Source organism: Falco punctatus, assembly GCF_963210335.1.
Source record: "Falco punctatus genome assembly, chromosome: 2".
NCBI lineage: Eukaryota > Metazoa > Chordata > Aves > Falconiformes > Falconidae > Falco > Falco punctatus.
This window is the reverse complement of record NC_137581.1, coordinates 17341198-17362599: the sequence shown is the minus strand read 5'-3', so window position 1 is coordinate 17362599 and position 21402 is coordinate 17341198. Positions and strand designations below refer to the sequence as shown.

The window sequence follows — 21402 nt, the reverse complement described above, 5'->3', positions numbered from 1 at the left end:
CTTTAGAAATAATGAACACCTTTTCACCTCAGACTGACATTTATCAGTATTCCTGTAGGAAGGATGACATGCAGCCCCACTGGGAACTTAAGCATATGTCCTGTCAAACAGAATGCATGTATTTTCTTAGAGAATATTTGAGCACTGATATACCACAGTAAATCCTCAAAGGAAGTTTAGACTTTTTTTAACCAATGCTAGTTAAAAGGTCTGCCACTCTATGTTATCCATAAACACAGACTCAGACTTTATGACCACGATAGATACGTGCATGACTACTTTCATCCTTTAATCCATTCATATATAATTTTTTTTTCTAGTTCCTGGCAGAATCTTTGTATCTAAACAACAGAAAACCACTAACCCATTTTATTGTGAGCAACTACAACACCACAGAAAAAAATGGGAATCTGTCACGTTTTGCTGACTGTCTGGCTATTTTGGCTACAACTTGCCTGTCTGCCTCAAATTTGACTTTGGTTGCTATTTTCATGACCAAGGTCTTTATTAAATTACACAGAAAATCCTGAAAAGCTTTTAAGTGGCTTTGTCATTTCTCTCAATAGAGAGACCACATAGAATGAAGACTAACACTGCTGTTCTTCCCATCTGTTGGTTGTTGTTGCTCGTCTCGAGGGTCATCTTGTCATAATGGTGTTTGAGGGATGGATCTGCTCCGAGATACATGCACTGACAGTCCCCTATTAAAATCAACTTGGTGAGGTGCCGTACTAGTTTAGCAGTCCAGATTGGTTCACTGCCTCCACTTCCCTCGGTGAAAACTATCTTTCCCACGTGAATACTAGCAGGCTGTGACAAAAAATCACTTACTCTTCCCTTGAATGCACACACTGAACGCTGTAACACATACATTCCAGATTTGACATTATCTGTTGCTGTCCTCTGAAACCATTTATCCTTCCCAGACTTTTCCTGAAAGAGCTACAACAGAACTAGAACTAGAGGTAACAGTTCAGTAAGAAGCTGGTTAATAATGTGCCTAAGACAAGCTTCCTCCTTGGCCCTATATCTGAGAGAACACACTTTTAGCTACAGCATCAGGCTTAAGTTTAAATTCAAGTAATTAGTTACCAAGAACTGAAAAAGTTTAATAATTTCTTACATCAGAATGCTTCTGTCCAAATCCCTCCTGTTTCCCGAGAGCCACTGCAATGTGATGATAGTCATCTAACCGTGTTTCCTAGTAAAGATGAAAAAATGGCAACATAAATGTATTTTCTTTACTCTGTTTCCAGGCTATGTAAATATTTAGAATACGGTTCAGAACAATAGCAGAACATCATTTAAAATACTTTAATGACATTCAAAAAGCAATAGTCCTTTCTAGCGGTTCTGTTGGAGAGCTCAAAGATGTAGATACATTAAAAAGTTAGCAGGGCTGAACTAGTTACTATAGGTTACCATCATCTTACCCCCCATCTGTAGATACTTACATTCAAGTTTCTGACCTTAGCATTTCTTTACCAGACACTTCTAAGTCATAAGCCATATAAACCAACTTAACTATCTGTTTTCCAATAAGATAAACTATAAACTTCCAGGAGGTATTCTGAAAAACTATGTAAGCGTAAACTTACACCAATAACCTTAATCACTCTTGGCTTCAGACAGCATGTAAGATCCCAACTTTAAATATCTGACACAGCAGTCTGAGTACTGCTTTGTGTAAACAGGAACCAATTTTCCTACAAAAATGTTGTAAGGCATAAAATTGTATTACTAAATATATTTAATAGCTTTATTCAAAAGTGTTTTCCTCTAGAAAGGCTAAGAATTCATCCCAAACAATTCACTTCAGAAAAAAAAAAAACACTTTAATATCCTTTTTCTGAATGTTTATTCTATAGTCAAGTCATAATCCTGTTGGCTTTAAAATAAAAATATGTGTGTGGGGGGGGTGGTGGGGGGGTGTTTTCCTTGCTTCTTTATCCAAACGTTTTCACATAATTTATGCACAAACTTTCTAAAAAGGAAATCAAGAATAACAAGAACATCACCTACAAAAATGAACAATTTAGATATCATCATTAATCTGAAACTCAGCTAGTAGTCTGGAGATTCTTCTGGGAGGTATGATTGAGCCTCCATTTTCCACTTTCTTAGGACATACTCTAACTGCACTATATTATCATATAAAGAAAGCATCATAATGCCCTCCTGTTTCCTCTCAAAGGTTGTTGGTTGCCTAGTTCTAGGGTGGGAGTGTTTTCTGTTTGTCTAAATGAAAAAAATTACTACATCCAGTTTTTAACCATTTCATTCCCCCCCTTCATTCATTTTTTGCATGTACAAGAGGTTAAAGACTGATCAGAATAGAGGACACAGTACAGCACATTTGGCAGTGCCTATATCTGTAGTCAGAAGTCTGCAAACAACTGTGTTAAAGCTTTACGCTAAATGCACAGAAATTTCTTTTTGTCAAGCAAACTTATGTATTACTTCTTGTTTGTGCAACTAAAAACATATTATAAATCCTTTTACATATTGTTAATAAAATAATTTCTTGTCAGCTCAAAGCTGCATTTAACAAGCAGTGACTCTAGGTAACATGGACCATTCCCCTACAGACACTCTGCCCAATGGACAGTGAATTCAGAAGGTTCCACCTCATTTACTTCACATATCCTATGTGGTCACAAAAGAGTTTTCAGCATCTTACAATAAAATGTAACAAATTATAACTTTCATCTTATCTTTGCTGCTCCAGAGAAATGTAAATCCAAACCAAATACGGAAGGGAAGGATGTTCTTCCTGGCCCCTACTAGCGGCCAACAAAAATCTTAAGCTATGGAGTTAATGAAACATACTGAAGCCGTAAAAACCAGCACATCAGCTTGTTTCTCTCTTCATCTGGAGGTATTGCTTACAAAATAAATCCAGCTTCTTAAATGGAAATAGATGATTAAACAAAAAGAGAAGAAGGACAATCGTACAGAATTGCTCTGAGGTGAAGAGTTTGTTAAGATTCCTCTCTATAAACCAGAAAACATATAGATCAAAATTTGTTTTTCTCTGCACAGAACCACACTGTTACTAGAGCTGTCAAGCTACAGGCACATTGAGACTTATAATTACCTCATTTCAAAGGCTCAGCAGAATGATGTGCCTGGGATTCAAATCATTCTGGATTCACTCAACAACAGACAGCTTATGAAGAAACTGTACCTTCCCAGGGAGCAGAAAGGATTGCTGTGTGAATCTAGTTGGAATTGCTAGTCTTAGAAGTTTTCATTCCTATTTATTCCTGAAAATACAACTGGATTAACTTCTCTTACTGAGAACACTCCCTTAAATTTGCATACCAATAATTAGCAAATATGTTTCAAATTGACCCATGTAATCACAGTTTGAAATTCATATTCTGGAAGTCATTTATTTACATATAGACAAACCAAGCAAATATTTGCTGTGAATAAATGCAAACAATTACTTGTGTGGCACCATTGATGCCAGGTGATTCTTAATCCCTGAATGAGGTTTAGGATAAATGAGGTGCTTCCTTTACAAACTGGCTGTATCCAAATTTGAGAGAGGGACCAAAACAGTAATGTCTTTTGTCTCATTTAAGATTCCTCTTTAATATAGAACCCAGTAAATGTTATTCAGCCATCCTTGCTGATTAACTGTAGAAAACTGGGACCAATAAGGAAAGAGCCATGAATACACTTAACATTTTGCAAATCAGTAATTAGGATTTTTTTTCCACATATCAGATCTGCTACAGACAAATTATTATAAACTTATGTTTATCTCTTTAAATTATAAGACTCATCATAGTTGTAATCAACTTCTTTCATTTTTATTAAAATGAACTAGTACTTCATTGTTGTCATTAACCTGGCAGGCAGCTAAACACCTCGTTGCTGGCAGGGCAGTATGAGAAGCTGAAGAGTCCTTGACTTAGTGTAAACACTGCTTAGCAACAACTAAAACATAAATGTGTTATTAACATTATTCTCATCCAAAACACAGCACCATACCAGCTACTAGGAATAAAATTAACTCTACCCCAGCTGAAACCAGGACAATTCTGTAAGTTTATTTTCTTCAAAGGAAGTAAATGGAGCATACAGAATTACCCATAATGATGATGATTGTCATCACCATCATCAGAATAACGACGCCATTCTAAATTAATACCCTGACACAAATACTGTATCACTCTTCACTGGGCTAGTAAAGTTTTATTTATTAGTAAAGAAAGTCACCTTTTTAAAATGAGGAAAGCATGCACTGCCTACGTGAATGAAGAATATTTAACACACATAGCAGACGTAAAATTAAAGTTATGTTTTTAAATTAAGTTTTACTGTATTTTTTTCTCCTACTTGTTCCAAAATAGTTGGGAAGCAATCCGAGTAGCAATCTCTAGAGTACTATATGAAAACATCAAGATCAAACAAGAGGCTATTTCTGAGCTACTGCCTTCTATCCATTCTCAAAAATACACAAGCAGTGGAGGGGGAAGACAATTCAAACAAATCTAAACCCTCGGTGAAGGGACAACAGGCAACTACAAAATAAAGTAGTTCATTTGGTATTTACAATAAAATAACAGATATATTTTTTTAATGTTCACAGAGAATTCTATCTCCAATATGAAGGGGCTTTGCTCTTGTTTTGAACAGTTACAGGATGTCTGAACAGTGTCAGCTTTGATTTGCTCTGATTCACTAGTGCTTCTCTTGACCTTTGAGTCATGACAGTTACAAGGTGGTAAATCTTCTTCTAGTCTTCATGCTTTTAATTTGTATTTTTCGTATTACATGGTACTTTCTGAAGGAGATTTCAAAATATTTTGTGTAATTTAAATGGGTAAAACCCCCTTTATCTCTCTCTTCTGTTTTTAGTAAGTTAAATTCTCTTTAAAACTGAAATTAGACAATCTAAAATATGTGATAACTGAATTTTAATCAGCCTTGCTTTCTTTGATCATCTCCTATCATAGAGGTAGATCTGAAAAGCAAAAGTGAGGCAGTTCTGGTTTTTATTTGCTAGAAAAAGTTAATTCAAGCAAACTTAGCACAACAAGGAATGAAAGAAAAATACAATACTAGTACTATATAGTCTTATAGATGATTCTTAATGACTTCTCTTGGGTGATTCTTCCAGATTTTCCAAATTAGTGTTTTCAGTTAAGAAGTTGTTCCAAGAATGTGGCTTAAGAGCAAATAATGAAACAAAACTCAGACTTTTGTAAGTAAGAAAATGGGCACAAAATTAAAAGAAACTTGGAAAAAGACTAAAAAGTAAAGTGATGCTTAATTTTAGGCTAGGGACTGGTAGCTGAGAAACTGATTTTTTTCCAATTTTTTCCAATAATAAACATTGCTATTTGAATGAAATTATATCCCAAGCAAGCTTCTATTTAAATGAAACTTGGTTGCAAATCCTTTCTTTAAAATACTATGATCTGCCTCATTACAAGGCTGTGCTCTTGGGAAGAAGTAGGGCAAGCATAGAAGAGGAGTTGCTCCTCAGAAAAAAAATTAAATTAAGCTTTCAGCAGTAATTACTAAGTAATAAGGAAAAATAAAATAATTACAAAGCATTTGAGCAATACAGGGAGCTACCTACATCATCTTCAGGCTATTTTAATCAATCAACCACTGGCATGTCATCAAAGACCAAACTTAGGAGTTCCAGAAGTCAATCGAAAGCAGTAGATGCCTCCTTGAGAATGGTACACTGGTAGCATTAATACAGAAACCATTCTGTTACAAGATGCGTCACAGTCTTTCTTGAGATTTTCTTCTGCCAATCTGTAATTCCAACTAGTGAGTTCCATGACATACTCAGTTCCCAGAGAACACGGCAATATCGATAAGATGGCTGATTTAGCATTGATAGATTTTTAACATAACACAAACTCAAACGTGGCTAGAAATGGTGAAAGGAATGAACTGTGAAGAGGTCAGCTTATGCTACAAGTTAAATGTTACTGGTACACTCATTCTTTTTTTACTACATGCACACCATATATGTAGTTTGTATAATACACAAAACAAGCATACGGCAGAAATTTATCATTTAGACTGTAACAGTTGTTTCCCAACAACATATTTTCAAAATGTAAACGTGTATTGGAAACTGAATACTCCTATTGAAAACTACACTTGATATTTTGTGAAATCGTGAAGTATGTATTCTTTGAACTGCTAGTCAGATATATACCAGCTGCACAAACTTATGGCAAACAAATAGGGTGTAAATTGTTCACAGACAATGTTAGAGTCAATGTCTTTTGCATATCTTCCTTTGTTTTAAGTAATTGAATGAAAGTGCCTTTGGGGTGTAGAGAAATGGTATTGTGATTTAATTTATTTTTTTTAAAGCTTGGCTTCTTAGGGTGATTAAATAATTTGAGATCGTTGTATCAAATCATAGAATCATTTAGGTTGGAGAAGAATCATAAAATCATTGAGTCCAACTGTTAACCTATCATTACCAATCACTAAACCATGTTCCTATCAGTTCTTTATATACCCTTTAAACTACATTAGATGCTGTTGATCATTTCCTACCACAACTAATAGGCTAGTTATTTCAGAGACAAGTCTCAGACACTTTCAAGAAGGAAAACCAAACAAAACCCCAAAACCTAATAGCCAGATAGAAAACTGAGCCCCAACTAATGTTCCAGTTAAGCAAAGGCAAGTTTTTTTGCATCTCTTGATTCCCACAGATAGCAGCCAGTCAGAACACTGTTAACTCCAGCCCCACAAAAGCACATTTCTCCCAGCTTGCATGGACAAGAAGTAAGAAACCCGAAAGGAGCTGAAGGCACCTCCTCCATTTCAAACATTTAATGCAGAGGTCCTCAAACTTTTTAAACAGGGGGTCAGTGCACGGATGAAGTGGCAGGCAGTCATCTGCGGCTGCTTGGTTCCCCCCCCCCCAACCCCCGGTGGGGGAGTGAGGGGGGGTTTCTATAAATACCAGGGGCCGGATTGAGGACCCTGGGGGGCCGTATCCAGCCCGCGGGCCGTAGTTTGAGGACCCCTGATTTAATGTAAACACTAACTGATGGGGTTATTTAATCACTAGTCCCATTCTAGACCAAATGATGAAGAACTTTAAAATTCTTAGACACTGTTCAGAAATTAGGTCTGAATATGCTTCAGTGAACTTCCTGCACGCCCTAGGATGACTTTCATAAAATGCAAGAAATATACTCAAGGAACACAAAAAACAAAAAGCCATTGTAATCTCTGGGGTGTTTTTGCAATCATCAAAAATACTTAAAAATGCTGTGGATTTATATCCTAAGTTTGATTGAGACATATATATGTGTGATATATATGTTTGATATATATATATACACATATTATATGTTTGATCGATGTGGTTATAGAGAATAAAGATGTGAAGCTGCAATTAAAAAAAATAAAATGTGCAATGCAACCATAGGTATGTGAGACTGTTTATCATTACCAAAAAATTAAATTTGAGTATTTCTGACCTCAAATGTCCACTCTTCTTCCTTATCACCATCCAGAAGCATTTTTGTCTCTTTATACACCTTTCCTATTTCCAGTTGCAATGGGGACACATTAAATTCAATTCTTTGCAAGTTAAAGCCAACTCCAACTCCAATAGCCTTTAAGAAGCTTTCCTTTAAGGCCTAAAACATAGAATAAATTAATTTTATTCATACTGGGTGTTTTCAAACTGTTCTATAAACATTACTTCTGAGCAGATACAGTAGACCAAATAAATTTAAGACTTAGACTACTATAAATGTGAGGGTAAACTGATGCAGTTACCAAGAAAGAAAGTTATCAGTGTTGTTAATACCTAGCCTAACTTGCTGTATTATAATGAACATGCAACCAGAATTACCAGGTGGCATATAGAGATATGAACCCTTTACTTTGTTCTGGACACATGTTTAAAACTACTCATAAATCCTTCCAGAAATGTCAACTGTATTATGGTTTTCAAGGTTATTCTGACATTAAAATAATCACTAAAATATAAAACCCATCAAAATCTTACCTCCAAACACACACATGTAACTATAAAAAATATACAATTTTACCACAATGGAAAAAATAATAAAATATATCAAAAGAGAACATTCAGGTTATAGCACTGCAGCCTTTAAATAGGAAAAAGTATTACCCAGTGCCGATGAAACATATCCAACTGCATCCATTCATTACTCATAGACTTGATTACACCCCACTCTGTTTCAGTAAACTGTCGCTTCATGATGCGAAAGAAATTTGGAATTGAGCTACTACCTATAAATTAGAAAGAAATATTACAGAACAAAATAGCAATAATAAATAAATTAATTACCTCATGTTACTGCTCTGGAAAAAACTCATAGGAAAAAAAATTATGAAGTAACTGTGCTCTACAATCTGAATGTATGTAGCCTTAAAGCAGTGACACTGATAATTGTTCAGGAGATAGTATTAAACTATTCCTACAGCAGAATTACTGCATTAAAAATGTAAAATGAAAATCATAAACATATTATATATTTTCAGCATTCTCTAAAAAGCAAAGTATTTAACCAGTGCTAATTTTGTATTAAAAACTTTATATTCAGCTACAAAAGTAGCATATACAGTTTTTGCCATCTGACAGCTTGATCTAGTAACATTGTACAAACCAGCATGCTTTGTCAGAATTCATCAAGCTATTCTGCCTTCTGCCCTTGGATGCTGGGACACAAAAGAAACACTTTTTTAAGCACATGTTGAATTACAATCTCCCAAATTTATTGCATGCATATTAAGAATGTATTCTGCAAGAAAAATGGGGGTAGGGAGATGCCCATAACGACAGTAAGAAAGATATCAAGGAAAACAAAAACAAAACCCCTACAAACCTGCAGATCCTTAGATTAAATTTAAGCCTCCTCTAAAAACAAGCGTATCTGTGTAGCACTGCAGCAGCTCTTCAGGGACTGTATCACTTTTCCCCCCCAGTCCAAATTTACTTTGCAGAAAAAACTACAGACTGTGTAGTTATATTGATTAATGGCATTTCTATAAAACACTGGAAGCTATGGAACTCATTACATGCTTGGCTAATCATCCACAGCCTGTATCATTAATCAGCATACCACGCAATCTGTCCAATAGGGCTTACAGCTGGCTAAACAGACAATGGCAGAAAGCAATCTATTTTCTTTAGTAGGGATAATAAAAATCTGGATAGAGACAATGCCATGTATTGAGACAATTTTTTTCATAGGTTATGCAATGTTTTTATTAAAAAGAAAATATTAGTCTTATTTAATTCAAAACATAGTCTCCCCTCCCAATACCACACTAGTTTTAAGAACCTATCACTAAATAAGTGCTTAAGATGCAGATTCTAATCTGAGCTCTGCCACTGATTCTGTGAGTAACTACTGGCAAGGAACTAAATTTCTCTACACTAATGTTCCCTATCTGAAACAAGGGATAAATATATAGAGTGGTTGTCTTCTACAGATATTTAAGCACTATATAAAAACAGGTATTGGCAGCAATAATTGATCTAAACAAATTAACGTCACACTAAAGCACCATTCAGGTTTTCTGACAACTTCCAAATCATATTGAAAAGTGTAATCTGACATACACATCACACAAGACAAGGCAATGACATTTCAGAGCAGCCCTCAATTTCATTTATAAACTGAAGAGAAGAAAACATCTTAAAACAGAGATTTTTTTGGCAGTTGCAGTAGTCAGCTAATGGAGAGATCCACACTCCAAAGACAGAACTAACTTTCCTCTCTAGAGAATATGATGATACTGAAAAAGAAAAGCAACCACAATGTCAAGTATGTTTTGATGGACTACCAAGGTAAATGAAATGTTTAGGAAATACAACTTCCCTGGAAAAATGAAAATTAACAAAAAATTATGTTCAACTTGAAGAAAGGTTATTGTCTTTCGTCTCAGTTTATATGGTCTACTTTATGATCAAGTAACTGTGTTGACACCTGCTCAAACAATCCACTTATTTTTTTCCTTTCTCTTCTTCTGTCAGGTATTTAGGACAACAGCAGTAAGGCACCAGCCTCTTCAGGTGACTCAAACTACAAAACATTCAAGAACTTCCTAGCATACCTTTCCTCCTCCATTACTTTCAGGAAGTTCTCTTCCTTTCAATAATCCAGCGCTGTTGACACTACCAAAGACTATCCAAAATAATCCACACTACCTTCAGCACCTAGAGGCATATAATGCCTCCTGCATCGCCAGTCCTTCTGCCATCCAAATCTTATCACGCATGGTAAATACACTTGATACTTGAACTGTTTAGTACTCCAGGTGCATATCAAAATCATATGCTACTGCCTTTTCACTCCATACTTACCCCTTGTTGAAGAAACCTAGAACAACTGTTCAGCTACCCTCATTGATGCTTATGTTCAAATTTACACAGTACTTTTCCCTCCACTCCAGCTGTCCGTCACATCCCTCCTCTGAAAAGTTCAGGTACTGCTTTCTCCCTCCGCTCCCGTTTCCTTCTTAATACAGCACAGTTGCTTCGCTCTGAGGAATGGATCAGATTAGAGGAGCCAGGACTATTCATCTCCACAGATTACTAGCAGTACCACAGTCTGCCTAGTCCATTTCCCCATATTTGTTTCAGTGCCAGAGAAAGATAGATTCACAGAATCATGGAAAAATTTAGGTTGGAAAGGACCTCTAGGGACCACCTGGTCCAACCTTCTGTTGAAAACAGAGCCTTATGTTAGGTTATCCAAGGTTCTGTCAAGCACAGTCTTTCAACCCTTCTCCAGGCAATTTATTCCAGCGTTTTACTGTTCTCATGTTGAAGAATTGTTCCATTGAGACAGAATTCCCCTGAAGCATCCTGAGCCTGTTGCCTTTTCCCCTGTTCCTGTGCACCCTCAAAGACAACTACCTACACATCTTCTCTACAGCTACACTTGAAAAACAGATTCTCTGATGGAACAAAATGCTATTATCGTAATGCACACATATAATACTGGCTGTCTTTACGTTGTCAGCAATAAATGATAAGGCCAGACACTCACTGAAACTTACGTAATTGTACTGCTGTTTCTTATTTAACTTACAGCAATAAAGAAAAAAAAGATTCCTTTAAGATATCATAGAATCGTTTAGGTTGAAAAAGACCTTTAAGATCAGCAAGTCCAACCGCTAACTGAGCACTGCCAAGTCCACCACCAAACCATATCCCAGTAGTTCATAGGAAAGGCACAGTTTATTTCCTGTAGTCCATTCCACAGAACACTATCTCTTCAAGACATAAAACTAGTTTATTTTCCATGGTTCAGAAACCAAAGTCCAGATGTATGGCCAGCAACAGCTGCTGATAACAGAAATGAACCAGTGATACACACAGGAAACAGAAAAGCTTCCTAAACACATGGTGGTCCTAGATTTTGGGGAGGTCAGCATTGTTTGTTTGGGTTGGCTTGCCTGAAATAATGCACGATCTCCCAGCATAATGAAGATTGATCATCCTGATAAGGAAGATTTCTTTTTACCACCTCCACAGCCTCTTCATTCCTACTAATCAAGCATCTGGAACATGGGCTGCCAAATAAATGCTGAACTATAAGATGCCCAAACAGATTTTAGGAGACTTATCTACTGACTTAAAAAGCTCTTCTGATAAAGCTCCCTCCCTACAGCAGCAGAGGTTTGTCACAAATTCTGCAGAGGTTCGTTTTATAATGAGGAATATTATTTTATTAAAACCAAATGATCATGGAACACTTTACAAACATGAATTAAATTACTAAGCATGCCTGCACTAAAGATAAACTTCATTACTCCTTTACCCCACATTTTACAGAGGAAACTACAGCACAGAGCAGTTCAGTGATTTGCTAAAAGTTACACACTAAAGAAGACTAAGAATGGCAATGGCTATGGTAGGGTTCCTAGTGTGATTTTTTTTGGTGGATTTGAGTTTTTTTAGTTTAGTTTTGGGGGTGCGCTTTTTTTAATTTATTTATTTATTGTTAAGTCCACAGTGCAGTTGCACCCAGCAAGAAGCTACACATGACTCTGGCTCTGCTGGGACAGGTCGCTGCTGTGACTGCCCACCAATAAGTGGGCAGAACAAGACAAAACATAGCATCTGCTACAAAAGCACATCTTACCTTCAGGAAGCAAGATACATCTTCACTTCTGAGACTTTCACAATGTCAGGGCAGTTTTTTCTTGCAGTCTAAACCAAGACTGAAGCTTGTTTTGCCTTTCAGAGTCAGAGCATGGCAACTCTTCAGCTTTTTCTCCCTGAAGAGGTTATATTCTAACTCAGCCATGACATCCCTAAAAACACATTCTTTTTGTAATATTTTGGTCTCTTAGGAATTGTTTCATTAGTTCATAGAAAAGTCACAACTGATTTCCTTTAGTCTATTTCACAGACCATTACCTCTTCAAAATATAAATACATTTCTCTGTGTGTGTCTATGGGGAAGCAATAACAAGGACAAGCATAAAGACTTGAAGACACAAATCTGTCACAGCAAGTGGTGCTATTTTCAGTTTTCTGACCTCATATTCTGCAACCTGTTTGCCTACAACCCCTACCAGGGTGTGCAAAAGCCTTCATTAAACTGAGCTTCTTTCCTTTGTGAAAGTGACAAACAGGGACACAGAAAGGCAGGGACAGAGCTTGTATAGCATCTTGATCCAATTTAAGACATTTCTAGCAGAAATCCCTGTAAATCAGCAAGCAGTGCTCCATCAAATGTGACCAAATCAAACTCCGTCAAATATGCCTATGCAGGTTACAGAAAACTGCACATCTGATTTGTCTGAGCTTCTAAACATCCATACACTAACAAGCTCCAGAGCAGACACAGCTGGGTTCACACAGTACTGAGTCCTTGCTCATATGATCCAGTACTCCTTTCCCAGTGTTCAGGGTTATTACAAAAAAAACCGAACAACTTAAACACTGAGCCAAAAAAATCAGCTGGACATACAACTACGTAGATAAAATTATGTGAAAAAAATTAATTTAAATGCTCAAAACTGTATTTCAAATACTCACAGAATTACAGCATAGCATCACAGAACATCTTGAGTTGGAAGGGACACATAAGGATCATCTAGTTCAACTCTGCTCCTCCCAGGACTACCTAACACTAAACTAAACATCAGTGCACTCCCTATCATCCTCAGGCTCAGGTGCTTTGGGCTATACCTGCCGGTTCCTTTCTGTAAGTCATATTTACAGCTTCCGAAGAATTGCAATTTAGATTCTGATTCCAATTAATCCAATATACAAACAGAAAACTTGTCTATCTCAGTGGCAATGTGAGATTTCTGCAACACACGATATATACGCTTCAGAAAAAGTATTTATGTATGTAAATCACAAATCAGTGACCATCAAAATTGCACAATATTTATCTGATTGGGCAAGCATCTGACCAGGTCTGCATTCATCCTTGAAATGGAATTAACACAACTCCATGATTTTAGGAATACACAGGATAGGTAAGATATGTTTTCATAACAGATTTCAAAAGTAAGTGTGGCTGGAAGCAGAGAAGCTTGGAAGGTTGGAAGCGTGTTCCACAGATGGTTTATGATTAATGGGAAAAAGATACATACGCCCATCAACTGCTAAAACTCTTTGAAAGAACAGTCACTTACCATTTTCTTATTTTCTTTAAAAGAAGAAAAACTGTGATGGAAGCAGACCTATTAAAACACTGGACAAAAGGTTTCAAAAAATAAAATATGAGAAAAATGCTGAAATGCTGATTTAGATTCTATAGGGAACTGAGCGTATCAGCAGACAGAAAAGCTGAGCCAATGGTATGAAAGTTATTAACACGACAAGGGGGTGAGAGGGTAGGGATGAGATTTATGAATTAAATACGAAACCAAACTTGCCTTGGTCAAGGGGATTAATGAAAATAAACTCCACTACAACTGAAAGTTATCTTGCTTTGAAATTTATAATATTGAGTACTGTAAGTATTCTATCAAGAATCTAATAATATCTCTTTTCACAATTATCCTCTAATAATACCTTAAAGATAAGATTTTTATTTAGTATGGAAGCCTAATCATAAAAGTGTTATTATTAAAGACAGTTTTTCTTTCCAGAAGAACATGTATCTGTTCAGTCATCAACCAAATAATTTCATTATAAATCTTACGAAAATCTAAGTTAACAGCTACAGATTTTGAATATGGTAATTCCTGGCAATGTAAACTTTCAACTATTTCCAGTGCTTTGACAGGTACTTCTTACCTGCCTATGCCACTTGAATTCCTAACTTACAGTTAATATACTATTCAAAATTTACATAGTTTCTTTTAAAGAGAAACTGTGAGACAAACTTTAACTCTTTTTAATAATGAGAATTATGTTGCCCTTTCCTCTCTCGTTTGAATATACATTTTCACCTGTATGTTTTTATAGTTCCCTCCTTTTCTCACCTTTACAGAAACTGTTGTGTATTCTTTCTTTTTGCACTTGCTCATAAAAGCTAGTATTCTGAAGGCATTTCTGTTGTCTACAGTAAACTCCACATTTGAAAAATTTTTGTTACAAAGCATGACATCCTCTAAATATTGAAAGCAGGTTTTGTTTTTACATTGTATCATCTTGCTGAAAAGTAAGAGAGTCAACTAGAAAACTCTAATAAATTTACCTAAAGCATACTACAGCTTCTTTTCATAATATACAGTTAACTGACAACAGTTTGTCACAGTATCTGACTGTCTAACAAATACAAACCTGGATGTCCATTTGCATTAGAACAAAATTAACTGGATGGTTTAGCTATTCAAAGGCCCAACTTTAGAAGTCTTCTTTCCCTAGAATATATATAGAGCTCTACCTCCTTCCCATAACACTCACTAACTTGCTCCTTAAGGAACAGTAACCAACAGAAAGCAGGCATGCAGCAAATATCTGATCAGTTTCTCAAGATAAGCTAAAGGTTTCATCCTTGAGACCAAAATATATTTTCATTGTTTTTTTTTAAATCTACAGACATATAAACCTCACACCCCTATCACATCATAATACAGATTTGAAACCAGAATAGTTCACAGAAAAAATGTGAAATTAACACAGCTGTGAAGGCAATTGATTTCTTACCTATATGCAGCTATTACTCCCAGCTAATGAACTTGACACATCAGATCCTTAAAAATATAATCTGACTAATCTTTCAAAATTGTCTTCTATGCATTTATTTAAAAAAAACAATAACTCATCCCAAAGTTAAGTTTCTTCATTAAATTAAAAATACACAATAACCTGGAAATTTCAGGAGGGGTAAGGAGAAAAAAAAAAAAAATAGTCAGTGATACTGGAAAAGAATCCAATATTAAACCTACAAAGTAATCACGCTATATACAGATAAGTGTGCATGTGCGTGCGTGTATGTGTGTGCATTCTGGATTTTTTGCACAAACCATTTACATTGAAATATATAATGCCATCTTTTCCACTACAATAACTAGGTATCTTTTTTTTTTTAAGACTAGGACAAAAAACCTCCTTTGCATTCTTCCCTGCAAAACTTCAGACCAGATATACATTATTGATTTTAAAAAGATGTAGGAGCGAAGAATAAAAAAACCACTTATTAAATTCCCTAGTCCTAATGGAGAAAATACTTCAGAAATAGCAGAGAAATACAGTGTATTTTTCTCCATTTTTCTACCTGATAAAAAAAAAGCCAAACAAGCTGCATTTGTAGGAAGATAAAAGACAATAAGAATTAAGAACAATGTAAATTATGATGCCGTTAACAGTGAAGATTACTATCCATAGGGCTAATACAGAAATCTTCATACGGGCATTTTGTTTACATGGTTACAAACATCAGGTCAATCATAGATCAGCTTTGTACAACGTACATTTAACAAATGTAGTTAACTGTCCCATTGTACCTGAAATTACCATAACCATGATATGCCTTCTCAAAAGTAGTCAGAAGAGGAGATGACTGACCTTCTCCACTTTAGTTTGTACCAGAGTTTTACAGTCTTCAAATTGTTTTGGTCAGATACAAACTAAATAGCTTATATTTTGGTCTATATCCAAAATTATGGAAATTGAAAGCTAAAATCTACTACTGCCAGCTCACTGATCAACTTAATCCCCTGGAAAAAAAACAAAAACAAACAACAAAACAAAACAGCAAAAAAACCCAACCCCCAGAACGCTAATCCCAGAGTCCTGACCAAAGAAACAGGTCAGTGATCAAGAACTAATATATAATCAATAGATATCAATTTATTTTCAGACGGCAAACAGGCAAAGTGACAATATGAAATGTACTACCTAGCAAAATGAGCAACTGAAGTATGAACAGATCAATCTACTTAATAATGTGAAACACAGGCAAGCTATAAATCCTGCAAACTAACAAACCATGTAGGAATATGTTTTGAGTCCTGGACACTTGGTGTGACAATCCTTTTGGCGCAGGACACAAGACATATTTGATCATGTTTTACCCACTAAAGGAAACCAAAGTAAACTGATAGAGAAAAAACATTTCTTCTGCAACAGATGCCCTAACTGTTCATTGTTTATTAACACCTAATTGTTTATTAATATCAACTAACCCTTGTATAGGTGTTTGGAAACTAACTTTGAAGAACCAGACAGAAAATTAACAAGCATGTTTTTTAAATCTATAAGCTCACACAGCTTTAGTGTGAATTAGAGATTAGATCTGCATTCTGTGACCTCTGCTTCCTGCCAGCATCCCGCGATTCCCCCAGTAATATATATGTTAAACATCCATTCTCATCATGTAACTACTGATGATAAGTTTTATCTTGGCATATCTCAGAGAAGCAGCATTAACTTTAAAATGTCCAAAAATTTGAGGTTGCCTCCTTTAAATTACTTAACATTTCCCATATTGTAAAAATGGAAAAGTCATAAAGAGACTGACATAATTGGATAATGTTTGATATTTTCTCTGCAGTTAAGATCATTAAGTCTTTGAAATATTAGAGAAGCTGCTAAAGTTTCAATAGCATTATTGTGATTTGGTCTAACAGCAGCAATGAATACTTAAGAAAACTGCTGATAGCAAATGTTAAACAAAAGAAAGTAAAGAATCATAATGGATTAGATAGCTCTACCTTCAAAACTGCAATTTTTTTTTTGCTGAAGAAACAGCAATTTTGACACAGGTATGGCTTGGATTAAAAGAAAGAAACAAAAAAACCCCCAAGTAAAGTCACAAACTTAATTGAATACATCTGATCTATTTACAGACAGGTAGTGTATGGTCTACCACAGATACATGCTTGTCATTTGTTCTGAAAATATATAAAAAATGCCAGATGCCCTCAAATTTTGTTCAGACTTCAGCACACTTTTACATGTTCTTCCTATGCCAAACATTCAACTATAATATATACTTGCCATTGAAAAGCTTACTGACAATCACACGGTTTTAGTTTGCTTCTGAGTAGAGAAAATGAAAGTATTTAAAATACATAGGGTCTTAGTGATTACGATGAATCAGGAACCCCAAACTCTTTTAAGGAAATGTACTTACTTAAAACTAAATAGTAATAGCAAAAAATATAATGAATAAATTAAGAAACTCTTTCTTAGCTTGTGTATGTCAATGGTAATACCTCCTACTTACTTAAGCTCTTTCCAAGAGGTTGTGTGACCACAGCTAGAGGAGCTCTAGGTTGCCACAGTATTTCAGCAGAAAGGTCAATTAGCCCATGAAAATGCAGCATTGTAATCAGCTTTCCATTAGAGAACATACCAAACTTAAAGCAATCATTCCATTTTGTCAGAACAGCAGGAAATCTACTTCCTTTCAACACTCATGAGATTACGATGCATCATACTAAAAATAAACACAAACCCCCAAATTCTAAATAAACATAAACCCAGACTTTATTTTATAAAGCCATTATGATTGTGAGTTGTGAGGACACAACTATAGATGTAAAAAAAGGCCAAACATGCTCAGATTTCTTTAAAGGTAACAGACATTTACGAACTTTAATATGTTTTACTGGAGCTAATCTTCTTATATTACTCTTTAAAAAGGCAACAAAAGTCTCAAGCTGTTGCTAGTGCAATAGCACCCACATAAGATATAGCTATATTTAAAAAAGCATATATATGTAGATACATACATATACATGCTGGTATGCATGCATATATATATATGTGTATGTATATATGGTGCTACTGTGAGATGCATAGACAAAATTCCAGCACAAAGGGGATGACACCCAGTTCTATCTTTGCATTGAATCAGACATACTGCAAACAACATTATCCACATGGTACCACTAATAGTTGCTACTGAACCATAGAAGTATTAATAGTAGCAAGAAAGGGTATATACTTCAGTGAAAATGTGATTAGAAGGAGAGTATTCCCATCTCTAAGAAACTAGAACTTCTGGAGGACCTGGGAGTTCATTAGGATCTGCTTGGTACTTGATAAATAAATGTACTATTAGATGAAGGGGAGGTGGGGGCACAGATGGAAGCCAATTCTCAGTGTCTAAGTCATCTTCATCTTCCACATTGAATTTGACTACATGATTCACATTTTGTAACACCTCCTTGATTTGATAAATGCAATTCCCCCTCCCCACCCCCAGAAGCTCTGCAACCTTAGCACAAACTGAATCTTTCTCTGACAGACCCTAACGAGATATGTCTTTTCTAAATTCCACATTTGGTGTGGAACTGGTCCTGAATACTGAGACACACACACTCTGCGACTACGTCCTTCCACATCATGATAGCCTACTGCAGTAATGAGGCCACTGACTGTTAACAGTTCCTTGCGATGACATAAGTCAGAACACTGCACAGAAGCCTGTCTCAGAACATGAATCTCATAGCCAGATGCAGTAAAAATGTCCCTTGTTTTCACACTTAAAACATCCCCACTTTCTTGTATACACTGTCCTTCCCTCTTTTTCCTCCTTCAAAATGAAGTCCAAAAAACCCTGCAAGATGACAGTAGTACTAGTGTTTGAAATCTGGGACTCAATCTCTCCTATGTAATAGTGAAAGTAACCATGTAAGAACATGCTTTAAAAAAGAAAACAAAACAAAACACCATTGCAAAGCCATTTTTTTTGGCTTGCCAGCACCTGAAAAGTCTGTTTGGCCCACTTGACATGTTTTGTTTGGTCTTCCCACAGAGAAGAGACAGCGTCAATTAGTCATGCAGCATGTTGTCCCTTTGCATCCTTGCCCCCATCAACACACAAATCAACATCTGCATAGCTCCAGACCAGCCTCTGCAGGAGCTGTCTTTTATCCAGCCAGCAGGCTACACAAGAAGGGATGCAAGACGAAGATGAATGTATTGCAATGTGGCAAAACCAGAGAATGGCCCACAACTGAAAAGCCGATGAACTTCAACGGTCCATTCACCCCTATCAGTTTTATCTATTCTTGTAGATACTATCTTCAAGTGCTTGCTATGTTTTTATTAAATTGTTTTTTGCTAGGAAAAAGACCTACATATTTAATATAAACCAAACAACTCTGATGAACAGGCAGAAAAACTACACAAGGCAAGTAACAATTTTTTAATGCACTACAAGACTGGATTTTCCATCAAAATGCAACACAGCACATAGTACAGCCATGAATACCTAGAATTTACAGCACCAACCCGATATAAGGCAAGAAAACAGTTATTCATAGAAGTAGCAAAAATCTCTTGGTGCTAAACTTTCCTGAAAACCTGACCAGACAACAGCAACCTGTCACCTGTAGTGAGAAAACACAAAAATACTTGCCTCATTAAAAATTAGAATTTCTATTAGAAATATGTCAGGGAAATCCAGCTGAGGCTATTTTTTTACAGTTACTGAGGGGAGATGCTAAGTATTTAAGATAAGTTTCTACCATTTCATAAGTCAGTCTTAAAGTCTGCAAATCCAACTCTAAAGCATGGTCTCCCAACCTTGAAACTAATAAGAGCTCGACACTGTAATTCTTGCACAGACAACTTCCAAATAAGCTTGACAGCAGAAAATACAGACAGCTTCTATTTTCCAGCTCTTGCAACAAAGATATATATCTCTAGAAATTAAGGTATTTGAAATGGGCAGTGGTCGCAAGAAACCTTCAAAAAGCAAATTCTTCATATCTACAAAGTAATTTCTTAACATCATTCTGCTAGACTTCCTTAATTTGGAAAACCAAAGCTAACTGTCATTAGTGCAGCCTAAGTACTTTCAGTTCTGTTAAAAAAATAAAAATTCAATTCTCTTTAGCTCCTAATTTTGAATGTATAACTTAATTTCCCCAAAGACTAATTTAGGAATAAATTGTGATTATTTTAAATTCAGTGTGCAGAAGGATATTTCAGTGGGATAAAAAAACCAAACAAACAAAAGCAGACAAGCATTCTTACAGTTTGTCTTTGTTCTACCTCTTATTTTTACTAAGAGCTCCTGGTTTAAGTATTTTGCTTCCTTAACTGTTAATTTATCCCTCATTTTAAACATACATATTGTCCACAAGTTTATTTTTACTGTTTTATATTTTGCTAATGGTTTCTATTTTAATTCAAACAGGTTTATGTTTTCCTATTAAAAAACAATCGTAACTGATTAAGATTCTTTCTTTCCAAAAAGCCTATTACCCCTCCAAGAGGAGATTCAATCACAATATCAAATTTTCCTTTTACAGTTTATTGGTGCTCAATCAATTACCAGAATGCGCAAGTGTTTTTACAAACATGATGTAATTCCAGGTTAAAACAATGTTAGATGTGTAACTAAATACAGCACAATAATTAAACTACTATATAACACATATTCTTTAAGGGTATGTTTAAGATGGCTGTTTCCATTTTCTTCCCATTTTCAAATAGAACAAGGAAATTCCTCCCTGCTTACTCAGTGTAAGGGCATATGACCACTATGATTCGTTAGTTCAACAAGGATATTAGCTGTTTTAACACTACATCTAAAAATGATGCAGTGTCATATTTATAAACTCTGACTTCCTTAATAAATTAGAAGTAACATTTAATTTAAATCCTTCATTAATTTCTTCATCCCAAACATTGCACCTACATATCTATAGCTGTACCATTAGCTAATAATTTGGCAATTACCTCTTGTAGTAAAAGATTAGATGCTGATTGCTGCTATGAGATTTACTGAAATACAGCAATAAAAACAAAAGCAATTAAAACTTTGGTTAAGTAAAGTTAGGGCACTGCAAGGACAGGAGCACTCCAATGAACAATCTGGTTTGGTACTTCTTTCTAGATCAAGAAATTCTTACTGCAAAAGGTGAAAAGCAGCATTAAAAAAGCATTACAAGTTCAAAATCTTGAGCATGGCTGCTAGATAAAAGACATGCCAAATATCTTAACTATGCTGTGGGTGTGCCTAACTCTCGATTTAGTTTGAG

The 21402-nt window shown here is 35.5% G+C and overlaps 1 protein-coding gene across 2 annotated transcripts in view; it reads right to left on the bottom strand.

Moving 5' to 3' along the window:
• AASDHPPT (aminoadipate-semialdehyde dehydrogenase-phosphopantetheinyl transferase) overlaps window positions 1-21402 on the bottom strand; it is a 37087-nt gene that overhangs the window by 8844 nt on the left and 6841 nt on the right. Inside the window, exons 3-5 of one of the 2 annotated variants that reach the window (XM_080377102.1) lie at window positions 8147-8268; window positions 7485-7646; window positions 1124-1201 (exon numbers count right to left, since the gene is read on the bottom strand). In XM_080377102.1, coding sequence (XP_080233228.1) covers window positions 1124-1201; window positions 7485-7646; window positions 8147-8268 — 362 coding nt within the window. The remainder of the gene's footprint in view (window positions 1-1123; window positions 1202-7484; window positions 7647-8146; window positions 8269-21402) is intronic. The other variant, XM_080377103.1, reaches the window with a different exon arrangement.